The sequence below is a fragment of the Schistocerca nitens genome, chromosome 5 (assembly GCF_023898315.1).
Source record: "Schistocerca nitens isolate TAMUIC-IGC-003100 chromosome 5, iqSchNite1.1, whole genome shotgun sequence".
NCBI classification, from domain to species: Eukaryota; Metazoa; Arthropoda; class Insecta; order Orthoptera; family Acrididae; genus Schistocerca; species Schistocerca nitens.
The window spans coordinates 541635479-541662676 of NC_064618.1; the positions used below are offsets into that span (position 1 = coordinate 541635479).

General features: G+C 44.3%; 1 protein-coding gene across 1 annotated transcript in view; it reads right to left on the minus strand.

The window, feature by feature from the left end:
* The window catches only part of LOC126259553 (glutamate receptor 1-like), a 412783-nt gene that overhangs the window by 177017 nt on the left and 208568 nt on the right, over positions 1 to 27198 (minus strand). Inside the window, exon 2 of the mRNA XM_049956438.1 lies at positions 22091 to 22240. Coding sequence (XP_049812395.1) covers positions 22091 to 22240 — 150 coding nt within the window. The remainder of the gene's footprint in view (positions 1 to 22090; positions 22241 to 27198) is intronic.

Below are 27198 nucleotides of genomic sequence, written 5' to 3' on the forward strand. Positions count from 1 at the left end.
CTCGGCCCGCCGCCACACCCAGCACTGCGTACTCCCTGCACGCAGCAGAGCCCGGCCCGGCAGCGTCACTTCGACTGTTGTTCCTCGGCAATGTCAATCTACTGGACGTCTCTGGGTACTGAAATGCTCCACTGTCTGTCGTTTTTATCTGCACAATGCTCCCTTCCTCCGGCAAATCCATATCTCTCCCTGTCCTGCTTGAAGGTATGCCCATTTCTCTCCCAATCAGTACCAGGTCCTCTGCCACCATCATCGACTGGTCGACATATAAGGCCCTGGGATCTCGCTCTTCAGCCCCTCCACACCGAGCTATGCAGTTTTAGCAACAACCTCTTTATCGCCATCAAGGGCACCCTCCTTGCCTGTATTCAGTATGGGGTCACACATGTCATCCCGGGTGCACACCTGTCCTAGTTGTTGGTTTCCTAGGCATCTATAATCTTCTCAGCTTGGAACATTTCAGTAGAATAGAGCTGAAGATTCACGTTGCCACTACTCCTGTCAGTTGGGTGGTGGCCAGTTCCATGCCTCGGAATTGTTTCCCAATACCCCACAGTATTTTCTGCACCTTCTTCCGTTGTCAAGGACTTAGAGGCCAACATCACACTTCTCCTGATGGCCCTTCCTATGTTTCACAAAGCACATTCCATTTTCACTCTGAGGCTGTCTATGGCAGAACGATATCGTTTACAGGAAACTGGTGTCTTCACTCCCACCTCCAACAGTTACTGGGCTGCACCAGTTACTATTGTCGAGAAGTCCAATGGTGTCTTAAGCATCTGTGGTGATGTCAGTGCCATGTTCAAAGTCCAGTATGTGGTAGACTCTTACCCTATCCCCAAATTTGAGGAGATTTTGTCTAAATTGTGTGACTGAAATATTTTCGCAAAAATTGATCTTTGTGATGCATGTCTCTAATTCTCTTTACACACAGCATATGGGGACGTTTTGGTTATCTGTATTCTGTTTGGTCTTTTTCAATACAGGTGGCTCCCAATCTGCATGCCAGTGCACCAGCAATTTTCCAGTGGTATCTTGAACAATTGTTGCAGGATGTTCCCCATTCTACCAACTACTTGCACAATAGTCTGGTTGCTGGTACTTCTGTTGAAGACCTTGCCCACATTCCGGACATTTTGTTGGTAGTCTTTGATCATGTGGGCCTCTGTTGTAACCTAAGTATGAACTGGTTGTGCGACAAGTGGAATATGTAGGCCACGTCCTTATTGCTTCTCCGATTATGGTGTGGGAGTTGTTCTCTCACATGAGTTGGGTGGAGTTGAGCAGCCGATTATCTTTGAGTCTAAAACTCTTAATTCTGCGCATTGCAACTACAGACAAATTGAAAAAGGAACTTTTTCCATAGTTTTTTGGCTAAAATATTTCACAATTAGATCCATGGGCACATTTTTACGTCCTATACAGATCACAAGCCGCTGCTGCCCCTCTACTGGACTTTGTCACCTGTCCACACACAAAAAAAGCGTACTGCTGTCAGTACTGCGCCCTGTTCCTCTCCACCTATTCCTAGAAGATAGTTTCTCGCGTCACCATTCACCATACCGCTGCTGATCTCCTTTCCAAGCTTCCACTAGAACAGGATCCAGCATTTGATGCTGACCCGGAAGTGTGCTGCCATCTCACCTCCTCCTCTGCTGATGCCATTGCATGGCTGTCATGGATGTCCAACACCACACTACAGACAACCTGACTATCCGCGTCGTCCTCCAGCACATCTGGCATGTCTGGCTGCCCAACCTGAAGGCTTTGGCCGGAACTTCAGGTAGTCTGGGGTTCTTTGCCAGGACCTCTCTTCGTGGGATAGCATCATCGTGATCCAGGGCAAGAACACCGCACTCAAGCCAATCCAATGGCTCTCTGCAACTACATCCTCCAGTTGCTCTGTGAAGGATGATGAGGGAGCCTTCTCACCAAACAGCTGGCTCGCCTTCATGTCTACTGGTGGGACATGGATTCTGCTGTCACAGATTTGGTCGCTATCTGCACCACCTGCTAGAGTTGCTAGACTGCCTACTGGCCATCCACCTCAGTTCGTTGGTCCCACCTCCATCTGAACTTTGCCAGCCCCTTCCTTGGCTCTATGTGGCTTATCATGGTGGACACTGGCTCTGGTTTTCCGTTCATGGCCCGTGTGTCCTCTGCTTCCTATTCCCACAGCATTTGGGTCTACCCAAATTTTCGTCCCTGGGGGCTTCCCTGAATTTATTGTCACTAACAATGGGCCTTAGTTTACTTCCTATGAATTTTCCGCCTTCTGTGCAGTGCATTAATCCACGCCCACCTTTCCATCCTGCCTCCAATGGCACTGCTGTGCCATCAAACTACGCCAGCTCAAGGCCTCACACAAGTCCGCCTCACTCAAGACCTCACACAAGCCTTCGCACCCAAGACGACCTCACTAAACGTCAATGGACTTTTCTTCCTCATCGTCTCTACAGCCCGGATCTCGCATCTTTCGACTTCGACCTTTTTGGTCCAATAAAGCGTCCACTCCGCAGGAAGCAGTACGTGGGTGATAGGAAGGTTATTGACGCAGCAACACGTTAATTTCGACGTCATCAGTAGGGTGGTACCATGCGGGTATATAGGCCCTCTCAGTAAGGTGCCATAGGACCGTCGCATTGAACGGAGATTATGTTGAAAAATAGGATTTTTTAGCCAAAGAGTTGGAAATTGTCGATTCAGTTGTAATATTATTTGAACCTAATTTACACTGAGGGAAAAAAGTCTCTCTCCAAGAAGGACCTGTGCGAGATAAACGAAAGTTGATAGGCATGTTTCTATACACGTCAGCTTACAAGTGGCGCTAGTAGTGCCACAATGACGATGCTTTTGCTTTAAATACGCGCTGTAACAGTCGTGAACGTTAGTTGCCTTTGAGATTGGAGCCAGTGAGTTGATGTTGGTCGAGAATCTCTTTAAGACGACGAATATGCCATTATCAACAGCTTACTGAGTTCGAAGGTGGTGGTGTTATAGGACTACGAGAAGCTAGATGTTCCTTCATCTTGGCAGGAATGTAGCCACTGTAACTGACCGTTAATAGCAGTGGTCACAGGAAGATCTGTTGCAAGAAACCCAATCTCCGGATGGACACGTGGCACTACCGAGAGGGAAGACCGTCATGTTCGGCGTATGGCTTATGAGTCATCGTACTGCGCCTGTAGCAGCAATTCGAGCAGCGGTTGACACTACAGTGACACAACAAACTGTTACTAATCGCTTACTTCAAGGACGGATCTAAGCCAGGCGCCCTGTAGCGTGTATTTCACTGATCCCACACCAGCGCCGTTGGCGACCTCAGTGGTGATCAAGCGATAGCCCATTGGAAGGGTATGGTGGAGATATGTTGTCTCTGATGAAAAAAGTCGGTTCTATCTCTGTGTCAGCGATGGCCGTGTGTTGGGTACAGGATGGCTAGGTCAGGGCCTGCAACCAACCTGTCTGCGGCCTAGACACACTGGACGTACATCTGGGGATGAGGTCTGGGGTGCGATTTCGTATCACAGCAGGAGGAGTCTCGTGGTTGTCCCACGCACCCTGACTGCAAAGTTATACGTCGATCTGGTGATTCGACCCGTTGTGCTGCCGTTCATGAGCAGCATTATAAGGATGATTTCCAGTAGGATAACACTCGCGCGCATGCCGCTGCTGTGACTCAACATATAGCGTTGACCTACTCGATCACCTGATCTGTTGATTGGTTGTTTTGGGGAAGGAGACCAGACAGCGAGGTCATCGGTCTCATCGGATTTGAGAAGGACGGGGAAGGAAGTCGGCCGTGCCCTTTGAAAGGAACCATCCCGGCACCTGATCTGTCTCTGTCGAGAACAAAAGGCGTATCATCGGAAGACAACTCCAGCGTCATCAGCAATCAACATTAACCGTCTCTGTATTGACCGACCACACGCAACAGGCACAGAACTCGGTGCCACAAACTGACATCCGACACATATATGACACAATGCAAGCATGTTTGTACGATTGCGTATGGCATTGTGGCTCCTACACCGATTATTGATGTACCAGAATTACCGATTTGCAGTGGTTTTGCCGGCCGGTGTGGCCGTGCGGTTGTGGGCGCTACAGTCTGGAACCGCGGGATCGCTATGGTCGCAGGTTCGAAACCTGCCTCGGGCATGGATGTGTGCGATGTCCTTAGGTTTGTTAGGTTTAAGTAGTTCTCAGTTCTAGGGGACTGATGACGTCAGCAGTTAAGTCCCATAGTACTCAGAGCCATTTTGCAGTGGCTTTTCTCGCTCTTAGATTAAGCTATCCACTTGCGACATTATTCACTTAAAAATGTTACTTAGAAAAATATATTCCTGAAATGTCATTACTCTACGTTTACTATTTCTTGGTGTTGGGATTTTTTGCGTCAGTCTATGATCTGCCTCATGCTGTTGAAAGCGTTTACAACGCTTTAAGTATCCAATGATTAGTTTTCCTGTTACGTTTTTACTCTTCTGTCAATGACGAATTTTAGCGTCTTTGAGAACTCATGCATACGGTACGTAATATGTTTTGCAACGTTATTCACCAACTTGCGAATGCCTTTGACGACGACAGCAGTTTTCTGACTAAGACTCTGTTATGTCTATAAATGACATAAAATTATTGTACGAGTACGCGATCATTATCACTGGTCAATGTAATTGTCAGTTTTCATACACGAATGGCGATCAAAACGGTCAATTATATTGGCTAAGGTCTCGTTAGCCGTAAATAGTCACAAAATCAAAAAGTACTGTAGGAATTAAACACTTCGTAGATAAACATAAAGCTGTTTACCAAGCAGCGACGGAACGACGCCGTCTACGAAATAAATTTGCGTTCCTCCAGCAAATTACTTTGCACTCTCGCGAGGCGTTCGTTAGAAATTGCGCTGTCGGTGCGTTGCGGGAATCAACAGCTGAAAATGAAAAAGTGTCTGGCAGAGGGAGGTCAGACACATGGGAGATGTACGCGGTGAAAGAGCAGTGCCAACTCCACGGGGAGAAAGATGACGGCGCCTCTCTGCTGTGGAGAATAAAGCGAGCAGCGCCGTCCCACCGGCACCGAGCACCAGCGCTGGCCAGGTCTGTTTACCCGAACTCAAAGAGAATCTCTCAGAGCAGTTTCTCTGATAATAAAGAGCTTTTTCTTTTAAAGAACGATTGTGGCGTACAGAACTGACAGTGTACACTCCGATGTTCTAAGAATATATTTGTGGGTATATCGATATGAGCTAATAACTAATGTTGACGTACTGAATCAAATAAGAGGAGAACGAAGTTTATGGCACAACATCATCGGTTGACAGGAAAAATTCTGCGACCTCGAGAAATACTCAGTTTGGTAATAGATAGAAGTGTTAGAGGCCAGGGGGGGGGGGGGGGGGGTTAAAATTGTGGAAGGTGACCTAAGCATGATATGCAGTAAGCAGGTTCAGATAGATGTAGGATGCAGTAGCTACAAACAGAGATTAAGACGTTTGCTCAGGATAAGTGGTGTGAAGAACTGCATCAAAGCAGGCTGCGGACTAAAGACCACAATAACAACATTTAAATACCTGGTAAACTGCTGCAAATCAGTGTTCAAAGAAGGCTTGCAGAAAGTTCTGTAATAACTTTTGTACATAATAAGCTCATTACAGACTTTCCCCCTTCATTTTATGCTGTTCAATTAATCATTGAAATCAGTGTATGCCTACATTAGCGACATCTGGTGAACTTACAACACAAACCTCTTGTGGCTACTGTATGGCAGCTTGTTTTGAACAGTAGTGCTACTGACAACATGACTCTGCATATGCTGTTATTTATATATATATTTGACGAAGCTGATGCTGATTTTGCATTTAATACGTGACGACGCCACTATGGCTGCAGTACATTAGGACTTGGTTTGTATAAAACAGGTATGCCTCTTCATACTTAAAGCGCACAGATATATATATCTCAGTAGTACTTTTCATTATGGTATAATCACTGTTTTTAAGCTGTAGACAAATTGGTTCAGATGGCTCTGAGCACTGAGGTCATCAGTCCCCTAGAACTTAGAACGACTTAAACCTAACTAACCTAAGGACATGACACACAACCATGCCCGAGGCAGGATTCGAATCTGCGACCGTAGCGGTCGCGCGGTTCCAGAGTAGAGCGCCTACAACCGCTCGACCAACCCGGTCGGCAGCTGTAGACAATCTGCGAGTGTATTTTTGTTTTTCCCATTTTTGCTGCAGATCTGATGGTCATTATAGACCGAAACCGGTAATCTGTTAACAAAAAGTTTGTTAAAAAATGGTTCTAATGGCTCTGAGCACTATGGGACTCAACTGCTGTGGTCATCAGTCCCCTAGAACTTAGAACTACTTAAACCTAACTAACCTAAGGACATTACACACATCCATGCCCGAGGCAGGATTCGAACCTGCGACCGTACCAGTCGCACGGTTCCGGACTGCGCGCCTAGAACCGCGAGACCACCGCGGCCGGCAAAAAGTTTGTGATCATGGACGTAAATTAAAGGAAACTTATTCTATAACGGGGTTGTGGCAGTCTGAGCTATTCGTTCATTTCATGTGGCTGCTCTTACATAAACTGAAAATAACTTGAGCTTTCCAATTGCGATACTAATAGCGTCATTTATCTTTCTTTCAGCGTATACGTTTTTCAGTTTAGTACCTGGGCCCCTTTTTTTACTTCAGGAAATGAAATACCCTCTAAGAAAAGAAAAATAAGGAAAAGAAAAATGAAAAGAAAAAAGAACGACGCATCACGAAGGAGCTATGAAAATTGGTCAAAAAATGATATTCAGACGGTTGTCGACGGAAAATACAAAATTATAACATTGCTGGCCGATGGACGAATGTGTGACGTGCAGCGCAGATTCACCGCGCAGCTGGCAAGGATTGTAAACAGAGGACTTGCCGTTATCAGGTTACAAAGTCTTAGCGAGTTTCATTCCGTGTACTCAGGTGTACAGTAACTATGCCTCGCAGATAGCTGAGTAAGCAGTATACCCAGATGTCAGACGACTCGTAGTTGGGCGCAAAGAAGCCGGTGGAAGTCATCAGCAAATTGATCTGTGTTTGAATAGGTGCGATGCTACTATTCGAAGATGTTGGTAGGAACTGGTAAACCGTGGCCGAACACGGCGTCTAGAAGGAAGCGGTCGACCTAGAGAGACGACGGAACGAGAGGACCGAGCAATCGTCGAACTAGCACTCAGGGCCTTGGATTCATCGTTATCATCGATCCGACAGGCAACTGGTGCCTCAGAAACCACAAGGACTGTTAACAGGCGGCTCACAGAAAGGGGCCTGAGCTCAGGGCACTCGCTGCGCCGACTGCTATTGACCTCTGTACATCAACATGCCCGTTTGCACACGTGTCGAACACGTTCGTCCTAAAATCTCATTGAACGGAGTAGAACTGTCTTCAGTAACGAGTCTCGCTCTGAACTGAGCCTTGATCACCAGTGAAGAAGTGCCTGGAGACTCCCTGGGTAGTAGCCTGACAGTCGCCCGTCATACCGCCCGACAACCAGGACTGATGGTTTGAGGTTCCATGTCATTTCAAAGCAGGATCCCTTTGATTGCCACCCGCGGAAGCCCTACAGCACAGCGTTACGTTAACGACATTCTACGCCCCGTTTTGTTGTACTTCATGGAAAGCCATTCTGGGCATATTTTTCAGGAAGATAACACCTACCCACACAGGGCTAGACTTTCTACTGCTTGTCTTCGTGCTTGTCAAACCCTATCTTGGCCAGAAAGGTCGCCGGATCTCTCCAGAAATGAGAAGTTTGGGGCATTATCGGCGGGGACCTCCAACCATGTCGGCATTTTGACGATCTAATGCTCAAACTGGACAGAATTTGGCACGAGCACCTCTAAAAACTCTGTCAATCAATGCCAAACCAAACAACTGCTTGCACAAGGGCCAGAGGTGTACCAACGCGTTACTGACTCCCTCATTTTGTGTCGCTATTTCTGTCGAATAAAGCACCCAGTTTTTCTAAAAATGTAATAATCTGTTTGTCTGTACATTATATTTAGCGATTTAGGATTTCGGATGATTCATCTTTTTTTTTTTTTTTTGTTAAGACTGTATATTTCACTTATTCTTCTGCCGCTTTTCCCACTTACTAATGCCTCCTTTCTGTGATCCTTTTAAGTTACTATTCCCCCCTTAAGCTTTATCCACTCTTAATTTTCTCCGTCTTCTGCGCATCAATACATATGCTGAATTATCATCTCGCCCCTAGAAATCGAATGCCATCGACAATCTTCGTGTATTTGATTTATGCCCGCCTCCGCAAGAAAGAGATTGGGTGTAATTATCAGAACAAGAACTACCAGCATCGACTTGATTGTCATTTTCCGACCTGGCATATGTTGCCAGGGGACAAAACATCGGTCATATACTTGGTATATGGCTGATTTCACTCATTACTCAAAACCACAGCTATTCCGGACTTATTGATCTTCCCATCTTATCTCCAACAGCAACAGTAGATAATGTGACGAAGGTACGGCAGAAAATACGTTGAGTGGTCCTCAAAGTTTTTAATCATCTCTCTCGGATTGCATTGACTAGAGATACAAGTTGGAATTCAACGAGGACCGACGACGCTCTTTATGGGCTTTCGTTCACCATAAAGAATATCGTAATCCCGAGAAGGCGTATTTTTTTCTTTTTTCCACTTCAACATGAAGAACTTTAATTTCGAGAATTAAGGTTGGAGAAAGGGAAAGAAGAGGAGGAAAAGGGAAAAGAATATAGCGTGAGAGGCTAAGCAAGGAAAACATTTTGGAGAGAGATAGGATGGGCTATAAGGGAGATGGGAGGCCCACAAAAAAATAAAAAAGTAGCTGAGGTCACAAACGCTTTTCTGTGCCTTAGCGCTAGACTCGGAGGTAAGACGGTACGAATTATGGTGACAGATGAAATTTTCTCTGCCAGCGTTTAGTCGGTAAGGGGAGGAGAGACAGTGACGTAAAGTTTCTGATCGCCAGTCTTTGCACCGATGTCCTCTATTCAGTTCCAAACCTTCGCCATGTCTCACGAATTGAGGGCATGTGACACTGCTGATAGTGATCCGTCCATCGGATGAGGATTTCAAACTCGGCGGCCTCCTTGGTGCTGTTCGATAAGAGTAGACTATGTGCAGTGCATTGTTTCATCCTCTTTCTTCTCTCATTTTTATCACACAACACAAACGTAAAACCACAGTATACACGCATCCATTAAACTCATATGTATCTTATTGCTCTGAAGAAAGTAAGCCAATAAAAAACTGATACAACGTTAATGACCTTATATGGATTACTTCCCGATAAAGTAATCTTTCAATACGTCATACTGATAGGTGGCCTCATACTGATAATTTCTTCGTAAATTTAACTTGATGTAATCACTGCATCAACATACATTTCCTCTGAAGCCGTGAATATTCAGTTCGTTTCATCAACTCCTGGATGCTTTGTGTAAATTAAATTTGTGCTAGTCTTCGAGCATTTGAATTCTATTATTTTATTTTTATTCTTTGGTTAATGAGATTTCATCACTTACACTGGTGTGGGCAAGGATGTCTTTAAATACGTTTTTGAGAGACCCCAAGCGTCAGTTAAGCGTGAGTTGACATTGTGGAAGGTCCCAAAGAACTGCAATATTTTCAAGTCGTTGTCAAAGCTAGCCGAACGTTGAATGGCAACAATGCATAAACATGTCTAGTGTCAGCTATGAGCGTCTTTTATGAGTTTGTCACGCAATGACTTTGACAAGCACGTGACAAGATCACAGCATCTACCAGAGAAGTCCTCTCCACGAAAGAAGAGAGAGAAATAAAATTATTTCTTTAATTCTGAACACAGATTCGAACTCCATATAAAATTTCGAGTAAACTCGTACCAACTCCGACCAACCGAATAATTAATTAACAATTCACCAGTTAATACCACTAAATTAATTTTCCCAAGTCCACAGACACTACTGAGTTATTGTCTACGTAGAAGACCATCGGTTAGAGGGGGCAAGATAATTTTAGCATTCCTCGTTTAATTAATGTGCATTACCAGCCTCAGCTCCATCGCTAATATGCTACAGTTACTCCCACCAAAATCCCAAGCGCTACAGCCGACCGGCGTGGCAGTGCGGTTCTAGGCGCTTCAGCCAGGAACCGCGCGATTGCTACGGTCGCATGTTCGAATCCTGCCTCGGTCATGGATATGTGTGATGTCCTTAGGTTAGTTAGGTTTAATTAGTTCTAAGTTCTAGGCGACTGATGACCTCAGAAGTTAAGTCGCATAGTGCTCAGAGCCATTTGAACCAACCCAAGCGCTACAAGTTGATTGCGAAACAAATCGTGAGATGTGAAGACTTGTTTCGATTTATCAATATTTACATTGCAGGTAAATCCACGGAGTGCAACAGGCGTTTCGCTACCTACAGTAACTACTGTAATTCTACATACATTGTCAATAATGTCATATCTGTACCGTTGACAGTAGCTCAAAGAACTAGATCCGCCTACTACAGTCTTCGAGTGCTTCTGAACCCAGTGATCAGCGAAAGATGGACAAATACAGTAGTGAGCGATCACCGCGTAATTTCTTTCCTCGTATGCTTTAAAGCTGTAACACTCTAAAGCAGCACGTTCAGCGTAAAAACCGTTACGACGCAAGGGCGAGGACAGCGAGAAGGAGGAGGAGGAGGAGGAGAAGCGGCAGCAGCACAGCAGGATGGCTCATTAGGCAGAGACGCGCCGCTGACGGGCTGGAGGGCCCTCCAGCGCGGCGCCACTTGCCTCCAGCGGCCCCTCGCAGTCGCTACGCGACGTGACGGCCTCTCCGCCGCCGCCCTGCTTAGTCCGCACATCCCGCTGCCACACACCAGCTGCTGCAACCTCACACAGCTAATGGGCCGCAATTTCTCAAAAACCTCGTGGAATGTGTCGCCTACTCATTTCAGTGTTCCACTTAATTACCTCTGCATACTGTAACGTGCATGACGGAAGGTACTTCGAACTGCAGGAGAGGCGGTTTCACCCATTTCACCAGGTAGGGGAAAGTCCCTTACCTTGGGAGGTTCCTCAGCTTAGGTAAGTCATGTATTTCTGTCAAGTAGGTGGTGCCATCATGCAATGAACATTGGAACTAGAGGACAGGCTTTTGACTGACCTTGGCAGCCCACGTTTTCTATAGAGCGCCATTGTATTGTGTTGTTACATGCAGGAAAGCGTTCCTGGAGATTTTGTTCGGTGTTAGTTGTTGTATCAACGTTCGATACCGCACTTGTTAGGGGTTGCAGATATCGACCGCGGTCCGTAATAGATATCGCTGGACCCGCGAGTCGCGACTAGCCCCGCTCCGCGGCTTGTGACAAGTATCTAGCGAGTTCTCGTCCACTCTTGCTCGGGATGTCAACTAGGAATGTAGCATAGCCTTCAACTGATAGGAAACAACCTCTAACAAGGCGCGTAGTCAAATATGGCATAAGTAATGCCTATCTAGATATGTTTTTAAATATATGTGTGCAGCATATGAAGAAGCCTGTAACACAAGTTAAGTACAATATATATTATGTTTTACCAACGACTACTAATTATTTCAGTCGTTGCAGATACAGACTATGCAACTACCTCCTTACCGACTTCACTGCCAAACCGGCAATATTCACTACTGGCCATTAAAATTGCTACACCAAGAAGAAATACAGATGATAAACGGGTATTCATTCGACAAATATATTATACTAGAACTGACATGTGATTACATTTCCACGCAATTTGGGTGCATAGATCCTGAGAAATCAGTACCCAGAAGAACCACCTCTGGCCGCAATAACGACCTTGATACGCCTGGGCACTGAGTCAAACAGAGCTTGGATGGCATGCACAGGTACAGCTACCCATGCAGCTACAACACGATACCACAATTCATCAAGAATAGTGACTGGCGTATTGTGACGAGTCAGTTACTCGGCCCCCATTGACCAGATGTTTTCAATTGGTGAGAGATCTGGAGAATGTGCTGGCCAGGGCAGCAGTCGGACATTTTCTGTATCCAGAAAGGCCCGTACAGGACCTGCAACATGAGGTCGTGCATTATCGTGCTGAAATCTAGGGTTTTGCAGGGATCGAATGAAGGGTAGAGTCACGGGTCGTAACACATCTGAAATGTAACGTCCACTGTTCAAAGTGCCTTCAATGCAAACAAGAGATGACCGAGACATGTAACCAATGGCATCCCATACCATCACGCCGGATGATACGCCAGTATAGCGATGACGAATACACGCTTCCAATGTGCGTTCACCGCGATGTCGCCAAATACTGATGCGACCATCATGATGCTGTACACATAACCTGGATGTGTTAGAAAAAATAATGTTTTGCCATTCGTCCACGCAGGTTCGTCGCTGAGTACACCATCGCAGGCGCTCCTGTCTGTCGTGAAGCGTCAAGGGTAACCGCAGACATGGTCTCCGAGCCGATAGTCCATGCTGGTGCAAACGTCGTCGAACTGTTCGTGCAGATGGTTGTTGTCTTGCAAACGTCCCATCTGTTGACTCGGGGATCGAGACGTGGCTGCATGATCCGTTACAGCTATGCAGATAAGATGCCTGTCATCTCGACTGCTAGTGATGCGAGGCCGTTGGGATCCAGCACGTCGTTCCGTATTACCCTCCTGAACCCACCGTTTCCATATTCTGCTAACAGTCATTGGATCTCGACCAACTCGAGCAGCAGTGTGGTGATACGATAAACCGCTATCGCGATAGGCTACAATGCGACCATTATCAAAGTCGCAAACGTGATGATACGCATTTCTCCTCCTTACACGAGGCATCACAACAACGTTTCACCAGGCAACGCCGCTCCACTGCTGTTTGTGTATGAGAAATCGGTTGGAAATTTTCCTCATGTCAGCACGTTGTACGGTCGCCACCGGCGCGAACCAGGGCAGCAGGTCAGGTATTGCAGTGAGGACATATGGTCGCAAAACAGGTAGTCTATACTGATAGTCGACCGAGCAGAAAACATCAGGCAGTAGATTATGCGACATGTTTGCGGGAAGACAGTTAGATGCAGAGAAGGAACAACTAACTGACTGAAGTGAGTACATGTTAAGGTACCAATCATTACAGAATCTGTACCTACACTGCTAACACGCTGTGTGTGTGTGTGTGTGTGTGTGTAAGAACAAGCTCTCGGTCAGATACAGTCTGAAAACCGTGTGACGGTGTTGCAGGGTAGGCTGTGCTCAGTATGTTCAGAAAAATCATCGATACGTGTGCTATTTCCGATTTAAATGGTACTGAAGTTAGAAATCAAGCCATTGCTCGCGCTAATTCAAGTGGCCCGGCAGATACAATTGGTGCCAGTTTCCTCATAAAGTAGATGATAGCGCATGAGACTGCTGAGCCTTTTGCTCAGGTTCGGTCCTTCTACCGTCCCATGTCCAAATTTTGTAGTGCTCTCTTATTCTGTTTAGGAAACCAAACTAAGAACAGATTTGACGTCGCCCTCTCTTTGCGCTCGCAACGGCTTGACTGGCTAAGTTCAAGACTAATTAACTCGTAAATGTGCAACTTACGTTACTGCACATATTTGCTATTCAACAGTTGTGGCACTGTTCGCTAATTAATCTTATCCACCATTGCAAGGTCATACCAAATCGGATGGGAAGAGTCGGTGTTTGTCCTGAAACTATAAACCGTACACAAAGCAACAATGACATTGGCTTTAATTGTGTTGAGGCCAAAAACTGCATAAAAAGCAACAACGACATCGGTTTTTAATTTTCGCGATTCCCAAAATCCCTATAAAAAGCAACAATTGCATCAGTTTTTAATTGATCGGGGGTCAAAAAGAGCATTAAAAGTAACAATGAAATCGATTTCTGCTTGTCGTGAGACGGCTGATGAATCTAGCTGTTCCAAGAGGCTATGCAGCAGCAGTAGCTTCTCTGGCTGTGCAGACGAACATCTTCTTGTATAAAAATGGTAATACACACAAAGGGTTGAAACGATGCTGACGTACAAAAGACTCCCACAGCGTTCTGCAGTGGCGGTTCAGGTAACATTACCCGCAGGTCCCCTCTCCTCGAAAAAATACGGCCCTACAGTAAAGACTGTCATCAACCTGCACTATGTAGAATGAAGCGGTAACGGTTGATGTGCGTGCTGATTTTCCGTTGCCTATATTCTGCAGTTCTGCGTGTTGACATGACCTTGGAGATGCAAATGGGCTTAATCTTTCCACAGAACGTTCCGTGATCATTCACTGTGCACTTCAATGCGGGCAAGAAATATGAGAGCAAAGATTTGTCTTACTAAGAGGTCAGTCTGAAGCAACTCCTGAACATGGGTAATTTTGTACGAATAGCAGTGCAGTATATTTCGTAGAATTTTATGTACCATGCTCACAAGCATGTTCAGAGTTCGGGCAATTCCAAAAGCACTGCATATTGGCACACCACCGCTCGATCCCTTCTGCAGTGCTGTGGCCACATCTTAAATTGACGTCGGTTCATGTTTTTCTCCCTCTGCCACAGTGCACTTCAAGAGAACTCGCCTTTTTGAATTTAGTACTCATTTGCTCCAGATTCTTGAAGACTTCGGACCATCGCCTGTTTTCGTACCATTTGGTGCCTGGAGATTCTGCATTCTGCAGAGCACCCCCCCCCCCCCCCCCCCCCCGCACCGCTCCCCGTCGGACGTTCGAGTCCTCCTCCGGGCATTGGTGTATGTGTTGGCCTTAGCGTAAGAGGCTGATAATGTGTTTGTAGACAGGTAAGCGGTGGCGCCGTTGAGGATACACACGTCGACGAGGCATAGTGCTTCAATGCTGTTGGAGATAGACCTCACAGCGGAATGGTTCCGCTGGCGTGCACTCCCCGCTTATATAGGCAAAGCGCGACCTTGGTTACGTAACGCGCTGATAACGGACTTAGCCTCCGTAGGCACCGGCAGGCGGGAGTTTTTCTCATATTCCATTTACATTGTATACACGCTCTTGTAGAAAAGTTAGTAATGAAGAAAAAATACATGTATGGATGAAAGGACTTGGTGTAGTTGCAGAAAATGTAACTGTAACTGGAGACATTATGTTGTACTATAATTATTAATATAGTGTGATCAGTGACCCTAGTAACCGGGGATCGTACATCGCGAACCGGGGGCTCAAGGATGCAACAGTTTGAAAAAATTCGAAAACATAGTGCCGCACTGCCCGCTTAGCGCCTAGCGAGTCGGTGACGCAACCCGCCCGACTTAGCTCGGCGCCAGGCCGACGCACAAGTTAGATTAAGTAGTGTGTAAGCCTAGAGACCGATGGCCTCAGCAGTTTGGTCCCATAGGAACTTACCACAAATTTCCAAATTTCTGCAGAGCTAGTGGTGCAAAGTCACTATTCTTGTAAAATAGCTTTACCAGCACCGCTCGCTTCTGCATTGAGACAGTCGTTTCGAGAGTGTCAGGCACAAACTGAGGAACAGCCGCGTGCACTGCTTCTTTTATTTTACATGTTCTGCCACTTACAGCTGCATCCAGTGGTAAAATTTTCTTCTTGTTTCCGTAACGTTTTATTACAGCGTTTAGAAACTGGAACTTTAATTATAATCATCCCACATACATATTCCGACGTTATTACTAAACGCATCCAACCAGTACCAACGTCCTATTATTCTTGGCTCCCGAAGGCAAACACCGGTAGGCATCCATCGGGTAATAGAGAAGTGTGTATGGGGTAGTATGTCTGTCGGAAACCACCGTAGTCGAATGGTGCACCACAAGGGACGATGCTGTTTCGTGATAATGCACGTCTCCACATCGCAAACGTGAAACGCAGAAGTCACTCCAACTCAAGAGGGAGACAATCGAGCACATGCCCTGCAGTCGTAATTTCTTCTCATGGTATTACCACCCCTTCGGTACCCAGAAAAGGCGTTGAGGGGCGGTTGATTCCTGTCAGACGAAAATGTTTAGCAGGCAGTTACGGACTAATTGACGTTGGAAGACACGGTGTTTCACCAAACGGATATCTTCAACTTGGTGCGTCAGTGAGATGTCACAATGCTCACGAAGATTTTGCCTGATGGCGTACAGCTTTTGGACATTACGGCTTCGAACCGTAACTTTCTGATCGCGCCTCATCAGATACTTGTGGCCAATTAAGCCAGGAAAGAACCTCAAAATGGCCTACAAAAGGTACCGAAGATAAAGCACACGTGCGCCGCACAACATTTGTAATATGTTCTCACTCTGTTACTCCACCGGCTTCGTGGTACATTTACATATTGTAAAATTGACGTTTGTGGTAATTTTACCTCACAATTTTGTGAATTTTAACAGCGTAAAATTAGCAATTGAAAAGTTTGATTTTTCAGGAATTCTTGCGATGAGGCTAGTGCGCTCGTAAAGACTAAGTTTAGAAAGAATTAGAAGTGTAATTAGCTTTTGCGTAACGTGTTAAAAAGATTTTTCCTCTCCTAACCGTCACAGGAAAGGTTAGTTTAGTAACGTTAACGACAGCTCTGCAGTGCCACACTACAGCAGCAAGACAGGGCACTCACTTCTCTGCATGACTGCTTTGCGCTCCTGCAGTCTTCAATAAGAACAAACTAGCCGACGAGCAGGAAGTGACCACAGTACTCCCTGTTCTCCGACTCGATACCCGCAAAACTACAGCGGGAAGGAAGCAAGCCAGTATAGCACTGACGTGACAGTGGCGCCTAGATTTGTAATGTATGCAACCTACAACAAACGCTTCGTACACGATCGTATTCCCCTACACAAGTGGTTCCAAACCTGCGGGTAATTACACCCTTGGGCGTAAAATGAAATTCCCTGAGGGGGGAAAACTAATGGTTCGATTCTGTTTCGGTCACGAAACTAAACTTTTTCCGACATATCATTACTATTATCACAATATACACTGAATAGTCAAAGAAGCTGGTAAACCTGCCTAATATCGTGTAGGGCCCCAGCGAGCACGCACTAGAGCCGCAACACGATGTGGCGTGCACTCGACTAATGTCTGAAGTAGTGCTGGAGGAACTGACACAACGAATCCTACAGGGTTGTTCATAAATCGGTAAGAGTAAAAGGGGGTGGAGATCTTCTCTGAACAGCACGTTGCAAGGCATTCCAGATGTGTTCAGTAATTTTCATGTCCGGGGAGTCTGATGGGCAGCGGAAGTGTTTAAACTCAGAAGAGTATTCCTGGAGCCACTGTGTAGCAATTATTGCAGTGTGGTGTGTCGCTGGACGTGTGGGTTTCCTGCAGGAATTGCCCAAGTCCATCGGAATGCAGAATGGACATGAATGGAAGTACGTGATGAGACAGGATGCTTACATACGTTTCACCTGTCAGAGTCGTATCTAGATGTATCAGGGGTTCCATATCACTCCGACTGCATACGCCCCACACCATTACAGAGCCTCCACCAGCTTGAACAGTTCCCTGCTGACATGCAGAGTCCATGAATTCATGACGTTGTCTCCATACCCGTACACGTCCATCCACTCAATACAATTTGAAACGAGACTCGTCCGACCAGGCAACATGTTTCTAATCATCAGCATTCCAATGTCGATGTTTACGGTCCTAGGCGAGGCGTAAAACTTTGGGTCGTGCAGTCGTCAGAGATACACGATTGGGCCTTCGTTTCCGAAAGCCCATATCGAGGATGTTTCGTTGAGTGGTTCGCACGCTGACACTTGTTGATAGTCCAGCATTGAAATCTGTAGCAATTTGCGGAAGGGTTGCACTTCTGTCGCGTTGAACGATTCTCTTCAGTCGCCGTTGGTCACGTTCTTGCAGGATCTTTTTCCGGTGGCAGCGATGTCGGACATTTCCTGATATTCACAGTACACTTGTCATATGGTCGTACGGGATAATCCCCATCTTTATCTCGGAGATGCTGTCTCCCATCACTTGTGTGCCGACTATAACACCACGTTCAAGCTCACTTAAATCTTGATACCTGGCACTGTATCAGCAGTAACCGATCTAACAAAATGGTTCAAATGGCTCTGAGCACTATGGGACTTAACATCTGAGGTCATCAGTCCCCTAGAACTTAGAACTACTTAAACCTAACTATCCTAAGGACATCACACACATCCATGCCCGAGGCAACGTTCGAACCTGCGACCGTAGCGGTCACGCGGTTCCAGACTACAGCGCCTAGAACCGCACGGCCACACCGGCCAACCCGATGTAACAACTGCGCCGGACGCATGTCATCGTATATTGGCGTCTCCGACCGTAGCGCCGTATTCTGCCTGTTTACATACCTCTGTATTTGAATACGCATACCTATACCAGTCCCTTTGGCGATTCGGTATAAATTATAACATAAGTAACCAACAAATATTTTTCCTCAGTTAGTAGCATTAATGCGATGGAGGTTACAGGTTCCTTGTATAGATAACCCATACACACATATATTGTGCTTTGTCCTGTACATTGCTGATGATAAAAGTGAGACATGTACGTAACAAATACTAAATAACTCAAGAAAATTTCTTATCCACGTTGTAGATAGTCCCTGCTCTATTCCAGGAATTGTTTCGTTACTCGCTTCGAAGCAGATGAATGAATTGACAACACGACACTGCAGTAAGTACAGAACAGTTACTATAGCGCCGTACATAGTATTTTACTGCTATTATTATTATTATTATTATTATTATTATTATTATTACTATTGGTGGCTATGGTCAGACACAAAGCAATAACAGCCTGAAGTCTTCCAATTTCCGCCAGTTCATAAGTAGCGATTGCAGCAGTCAAGTGATTTACGAACAGTAATTATAGCGCATTTTATCTTGGTTGATTGTAAATGGGGCTGCAGTGTGTAGGGCAAGCACGTGCCGCAATGGAGAGGAGTTATGCAAGGGGAGTATGTTTTGTAACAAGTGTGTTCCCTAACTGTGGATAGTTAGCTTCCTTATCTGAGAAGCAGCTGTGAGTAACACTTGAGATACATCCCGAACTCCTTCGCCATGCATTTTAACACTCACTCACAGACACACACACACACAAAAACACACACACACACACACACTCACACACAACCAAACTAAATAACATTTATCTTTCACCATTTTAAAAATAAAAGTGTTCCAAGAAAAGTATTTCATCCTATAGTTTAATTAGGTGCTAATGTTGGTAATAATGTGGGGGAGGGGAGTTTGTTGGACGGTGGGGGAGGGGAGGAGGGAAGTGCGGTAATGGTCTAAGACAGAACTGTGACAGAGCTCCAAATGAATAGATAAAACATTTAAATTCCTACACTGGACATCACAAGATTAAACTCTTTGATCGAGCAATGTACTTCGAGTATGTCCATCTGTCCTCTATAAATTACCACATTTGAATTCAAAAACACGTAAACAGGTTTTCATACAACAATCTCATTAATTCTTCAGTAGCACTTCAAGTGACAAAATCAGTTCACAAACTGACAAAAATGAAACACGCTTGTGCAACAACAAGGTAAGGCATCTTACAGTTAGATGAGGCATCTTTCAGGGAAACGAATCACTACTGAGTCAACACAGATTGCCTTTACAGAATCTCTTCCTAGGGATTTTAAAAGAAGTATTCACACATTTTGGCCGATTTTAAGTGATAGGGCTTTGTGTACTACAACCTCATTTCGCTGGGAAATGATTCATCAAAGTTCACTATCGTTATGTCACAGTTTTTCTGCCTTTGCTTTCTTAGGACAAAGAAGGCAAATTTTAAATAAAATTCCAACCTAAAGGATATGCCTTCGTTTATTAATACGTACGTAGATCGTTTGCCTAAACTTCTTTGCGTCTGTGTCTTGATACTTCATCACTCATCTGGCCCAGATACATGAACTTATTCCGCAGGCAGGGTGTCATAAAGCCATTGTATTCTCTGCTGTGGCAGGCTGGACCACAACTGTTGTAAAAGGTCCAACATTATATTCTGGCACTTGGATGGGGTTGTCCGTGTTGGTCCCACACATGTACTATTGGGGACAGGTCTGGCGATCTTAGTGGCCACGCAGTTCACAGAAGCACCTGCCATATGTGGCCGAGCATTTTTTTTCCTAGGCACTGTATTTTAGACCATCGTTCGGTTACACGATAAATCAGTCAAATCTAAAGGCCGTAAATTGAACTACATACCTAGGAATTACTATTAGGAACAACTTAAATTGGAAGGTACACACAGAAAATGTTGTGGTGAAGGCTAACCAAAGACTGCGTTTTACTGGCAGAACACTTAGAAAACGTAACAGATTTACTAAGGAGACTGCCTACACTAAGCTTGTCCCTCCTCTTTTAGAATACTGCTGCACGGTGTGGGATCCTTAACAGATAGGACTGACGGAGTACATTGAAAGCGTTCAAAGAAGGCAGCACGTTTTGTATTGTATGGGAGAGAAATCATACAGAATTTGGGCTGGACATCATTAAAAGAAAGGCGCTTTTCGTTGCGACGGAATCTTCTCACGAAATTCCAATCACCAACTTTCTCCCCCGAATGCGAAAATATTTGGTTGACACCGACCTACATAGGGAAAACGATTACCACGATAAAATAAGGGAAATCAGAGATCGTACGGAAAGGTACAGGTGTTCGTTCTTTCCGCGCGCTATACGAGAATTGTGGAGGTGGTTTTTAGAACCCACTGCCAGGCACTTAAATGTGATTTGCAGAGTATCCACTTAGATGTAGATATAGATGTAGATACAGAACATTTTTGCAACGAGCTCGAGAAGGAAGTGAGTCCCTATTCAGTCTTTTAGATTTTTTTTTGCCAGCTTTTGACTATAGTCTGTGTATTGGTAGCGTGTGTAATGGCAGATTATGTACTCGAGCCAGATGTCTTGCGATATGCAACAAAGAGCTAGAGAGACAATTCTCTTAACGGGTTCAGTGCCTCTTGGTCGCGTATGTCAAAATCGCCGTATGCTGTAGCCGACTCCGTCGGTCGCCACAGACTCACAAAAATCCTACCCAAACTATTGAAGAGTTTCATAACAGGTGTTTTCAGAGTTTACTTCTCAAAGTGCGTTGAATAACAGATATTGGTCAGTTCGAATAAGTCGTTTATCTGATACATCATTTACAAAATCAAAGTCCTGTTTCTTGTTATTGGAAAGTATATATTTTTGAAATAAGTTCTAAAAAACAAGAAAATATGATTGAAAGTTCTTGCCAAGAATTAGTTGTAGTACTCACGTGAAACAACATGTTACCCAACAATGGCGACACTGTACATTAGTAGTTCCATGAAGGTAATTTTATAAAACTTGTGTAATGCGGCAATTTTACAGATGTTACCCAAAAAGTAATTATGTTACTTCGAAAAATACGTTTTCACATTCCGTGCCATGTTTTCCATGCCTTGGTTGATCGTATTTCAATGTAGGCGTCGTTGTTCTGCTATTGTTGTGTTTCCTATGTAAAGTAACCAGTGTCATAATTTAAAAATTGCATCGTATAACTTCTTTATTTTTATTAAAGACGATTGATTTTGGCCATGAATCTGAACATCCTCAGGCCACGGAAAGCTAGTCAGCTTTTCACTGCACAATAGCAATACCTAATGAAATTCTTAAAATGTTCAATCCTTAAAACAGATGTCCATTTGTAACAGTCATGTCTTATAAACACCAGTTTCATAATTTAATGTCGACATTTCTGGTTGGAAAAATTTAGCACACACAAATCGTGAAAAGTTGCGAAATACAGTTGCTATTATCAGAAGTACAACATGCGCCTACATGAGTCCCAGTTGTGAATGAAGATCCCAGTGTCATTTTTTAACGAAAGTTCTAAAGGGAAAATTTAAATAAAACACAAAAATTAAGAATCTATTAATCATCCGTATTCTTATTTCTGAAAATTTTGTATTGTTGCATTTCACAAATCGTTGAGAACACATCTTACGTGATGTTTTCTTTGCCTATCACATCTTAAATTATGCGTAACTCGTCCTGAGACATCGCCTATGAATAAGGTGAAATTAAGCGTTAAATGTGTTGGACACCGTATGTGTCATATACAACTGCGACTCTCATCCTTTACTCACTGAGCCTGGACAGTTTGAAGGCGTCTGCAGTGTTGATGACGTCGACAAAAGCCTGCAGCTCGAAACGCTTGCCATCCTTCTGGTTGTGGTTCAGCATGGCGAACTTGAAAGCCGCCTGGACCTCGTCTGTGCCCTGCTCGAAAATGGCTCCTGAAACACAGAAGAAAAGACATACGCGATAAGGCTACACCTGGAAGGACGTTGTTTGTTTCGCCGAGCGCTAGGAACCGCATTCAGTCCTTCACAAAAGAAACAAATAATCTACATTAACGCGAAACGAGCTTATGCGAAAAAAGGAAAGAAGCTTTTCCGTTATCTGTCTTTGCCACGGGAACTTCATTTAATCATTGTTTACAAGTGTAACACTGACAACTAGTAACATCTACGTTTTTTTAGTCAACCGATGCCGATAATTCTAGGTCAGTCGCAGTGGCACAACAGGGAGGAGTACACGCTTCCGTTCTGGATACTTTTTGTATTATAGAAGCTTGTGTTACCATGCAGACCCCGGTTCGACACGATAAAACCAACAATATAAGGAAACATATTTTCAGCTGATGCTCTATTTACACCTTTGCAGTTCTCTACAGCATAATGATGTTAGTTTACAGCCATTGTGTGCTCAACGCTGTAGGAACATGTGAGGTGAACCATAAAAAAAGTTGCTTTGATCTTCTCATTGCACGACAACAGTAGCACGCTTATCATATAACCGGTGCAGAGACTAGTTTCCTGACCCTAGGACATAAGAGAGCTGTCATGTTGTGTTCGACATCTGTATCAATACGGGTTCTCAAATGAGGCGGTGTTCTCCAGAAGCGGCAAAGAGGAGCCTCAAAACAGGCAAAAAATGTAACTTTAGCTATCTAATTGTATCAAATACGGGTGATCTTCCTTGTCTCCTGTTGTTATAGTTAGAAAGTTGACTGTCGTCTCTGCTCGAAGCGCAGTGTGCTCTCGACTGACGTTATGATATGACATTGCTGTAAGTATATTGGTTCTTTTTACATCTGCATACTACGACGTCTTTGCAAAATTATCATGAAACAACACACAGCAAAGTTATAACACCAGGGAAAGTCAACACAACTCTCTACAGTCAGTAAACAAATCTAATATCGTACAAGATGAGCGAGTTCAATGGTCGTTACGCTCACTGAATTGTAAGTAGCTCACCGCTGACTTTGATCACTGTGCACAACGATAAAACCATCACAGTCAGACTTACAAAGCTAGGTGTACAACAGATTCTGTTTATTAGTGGGTCTGCTAACGGTGAAAAATATGTAGCACAGTAAAGCGATTTTGAAATTTAAGTCAAAGTATGTGCATAAAAGCTTTTTATTTGCTCTGATTGATGAACACAATTCAAAGGAGGTTGACAGAGAGCAATTTCCTCTAAAATCTAGAGTGAATTAACACCAAATGACGTTAATGCTGTGGGAGGTACCAAATCGTGTGGAAGACTAAATGGAGAAAACGCAAAAATGTATCCTGTTCTGGGAAGCTTTCAAATTTAGACTTAATGAGACAAAACCACAAATTAAAAGTCAAATCAGCAACTCAAGTTGGATACCAGAAGAAGCAAGTAGTTTCTGCAAGTTGACACCCTTATATTTTCCCAAAATCAGTTAAGTGTTTGCCGATCAGTCCAGACAGAAGCCAGAAGACGAATAGCCATGACACTTAGTTCTCTCTCCTCAAGTCTCTAATTTCCAAAAAAACTTTAGATGGAAGTGACGAATCAGGGCTTCTGCCAATGTGTCAGACGAGAATATCGCTTACACACGAATACACACAAACTTCCCACTTTTGGCGTACGAGACGCCCATTTACAAACACTAGGTTGGCACCGCCCTGGAGCAGTGTCTCTCTAGTTGATCGGCTTCTGTGTGCCACGTAAGGTGGTGAGGGTGACTCGTTTGGTTGGATACTACAGAATTTTTGGAGCAAAAGCAACCGACTTTCTCGCAGAGGCCTGGCTACGCCGCGGCATCTCATCCTTTGACGTTCGCACAGAAAAGGTAAAAACATCATGCTCGGTTGTACGATGGCGGACACGGCGTCCTCTGCCCTCAGCGAGAACAGGCACCAGCTCCACCCACAAAAGCTCGGAGTGGTCAACAACTCGACTTCTGTGAACACTGCCCATCTCCCTGGGGTGGCTCTCCTCTTCTAATGAGATTTACTCACGGCCTTCTGCCAACAAACAGGAACCTGAGACCACACCGGGATCGCACACTCACAGCGAGAAAATCACAATGCTTTCCTCCATAGCAAATATGTCCAGCACAAAAAACGGCAGAACAATTAAAACAACATCGCTTAGCTGTACGTTAAAGTAATGTCACAAGCTATCAAGAAAACTTTTATGACGTAAGGTATATTTAGTAACGCTTCTCTGCCAGTGGGATACCTTCATTTGGTTGTGCACGACATTTGTACTCTGACTGAGAACTGTGGACTAGCTTACACACGATTACAGTTGGAGAACGAAATTTTCTTCCTGACCAACATCTAAGAAGGGCAATAATGTGAACCTGTAGCCTAAAGCACTGAAATGCCATATTAATGATTAGTTTCTCAAATAACATGAATACAAATGTAAAGAACAGTATATAACTGTGGCAAATGGTAGACTGAGTAATCGCAAAGTTCAGAATCAGAATCGTCATTTAGTTTAATTAATTTAGGCATTCTGTGACCCGTAGGACATCTCGACAGAATAAATCTAGTGTAGACCATCCCAAAAGAATTAACTAATTTCGTCGTTTATCTTTGGTCGACAGCGCGATGTGCTGCTCCTCCACTATCTATATTGCCCACTACACGTTCATGAAACAAATGAAAAATCCCATACTTTAGAACGGGCTTAGGGACCAATGCAGATAACTCGCGTTGCTTTCTTGATGTGATTTTAATGGAAATGATTTTTACTCTTGTCCCGCTGATCTGTTGTGTCACACTGTACATTACAATATAAATGTTAAGTGTTGCCCTAGGTCCTAAAGCGTAAGTACTGAGATATAATTGACATTTTAAAAGTGCTACCTAATGAAAGACCTGATACCAGATTCATATAAGATTAGACGATACAACTCTCAATTGAATTATTTGATACCTATGTTTACTAGTGTATTTGATACGGTGCATTTTTATTATACTGGCCTACATTCAGTATTATGTTCCTTCTTGTCATACAGATTAATCGTTAATTAATATCTTTAAAGTAATTTAATGACCTGCAGACGGCAAAGTTCACCATCGCATTTCATACGCAAAATTACGATGTTATATGGATGGAAATTTCCTATGTGCATATTTCAGTCCAGTTAGTAATTTCAAGTCTAGGAAGAAATATATTCGTGTTCGTAACACAGTTTTTGAAAAAAAAACTGGCAACTCTACACTACAGAAATCTCCATAAAATCAAGCAAAACAACAGTAGCGATCATTCAAAATGTAAACATTTCTAACCTTTTCACCTTTAGCGTGATTTCTAAAACATCTTAATATTTTAATTAATAATATTCCAGCAACGAAATGTTTGAAAAGAAGAGAACTGAAATACATAAATAGTTTAGTTACGATTTGCGTATTTCAAAGGCAGTTGCTCGAAAACAAAATTTCACGAATTATTGAATGCAATGGCTCAATATCCAACAAAACAAGTTATTTCACATGTTTCCTCTGTTTATCTGGAACTTGTTGATGCACTTATAACTTCATGAATATTTAATTTTTTATTATAAATATGTAAATTTATTAATAGCAATAATGAATGTAATACGCTTGATTGTTATTCGTTTATTCGGTTATGTAAGGGCCAGTGCCGGATCATTTTGTGCATCAGATGTATGGCAGTGCGAAGCAGCTGTGAGATAAAATTCCATTTTCCACGTTGACTGCGTTTGTTATGACAACAACAATTTATTTTACGCGCTCAACTGAATTCGGTGGAATGCCATTTTCAAGTGCTTACTCATGTCCTCATAATTTTACACAATCAACATGTACGTGTGTACACAAAGTATGTCGTAGTAGACTCGAAGGAAACAACCTGAATACAATGAAGTTAGAAAATTGACTTTTGTGGCACCCCATATGAAAAAATACACTTGTGATGCAAATTTGTATCAGTCTGAATCAGATTTTGTAGCAGATTAGAAGCAGTGCCTGTTATGTTTTTGGGAAAAATATTTTTTGCTTTTGCAGTAATCACTCTTGTGACTGGTTTGATGCAGCCCGCCACGATTCCTGCCCTGTACAATCCTTTTGATTTGAGAGTAGCACATCATGTTGGATGTACACTCCTGGAAATTGAAATAAGAACACCGTGAATTCATTGTCCCAGGAAGGGGAAACTTTATTGACACATTCCTGGGGTCAGATACATCACATGATCACACTGACAGAACCACAGGCACATAGACACAGGTAACAGAGCATGCACAATGTCGGCACTAGTACAGTGTATATCCACCTTTCGCAGCAATGCAGGCTGCTATTCTCCCATGGAGACGATCGTAGAGATGCTGGATGTAGTCCTGTGGAACGGCTTGCCATGCCATTTCCACCTGGCGCCTCAGTTGGACCAGCGTTCGTGCTGGACGTGCAGACCGCGTGAGACGACGCTTCATCCAGTCCCAAACATGCTCAATGGGGGACAGATCCGGAGATCTTGCTGGCCAGGGTAGTTGACTTACACCTTCTAGAGCACGTTGGGTGGCACGGGATACATGCGGACGTGCATTGTCCTGTTGGAACAGCAAGTTCCCTTGCCGGTCTAGGAATGGTAGAACGATGGGTTCGATGACGGTTTGGATGTACCGTGCACTATTCAGTGTCCCCTCGACGATCACCAGTGGTGTACGGCCAGTGTAGGAGATCGCTCCCCACACCATGATGCCGGGTGTTGGCCCTGTGTGCCTCGGTCGTATGCAGTCCTGATTGTGGCGCTCACCTGCACGGCGCCAAACACGCATACGACCATCATTGGCACCAAGGCAGAAGCGACTCTCATCGCTGAAGACGACACGTCTCCATTCGTCCCTCCATTCACGCCTGTCGCGACACCACTGGAGGCGGGCTGCACGATGTTGGGGCGT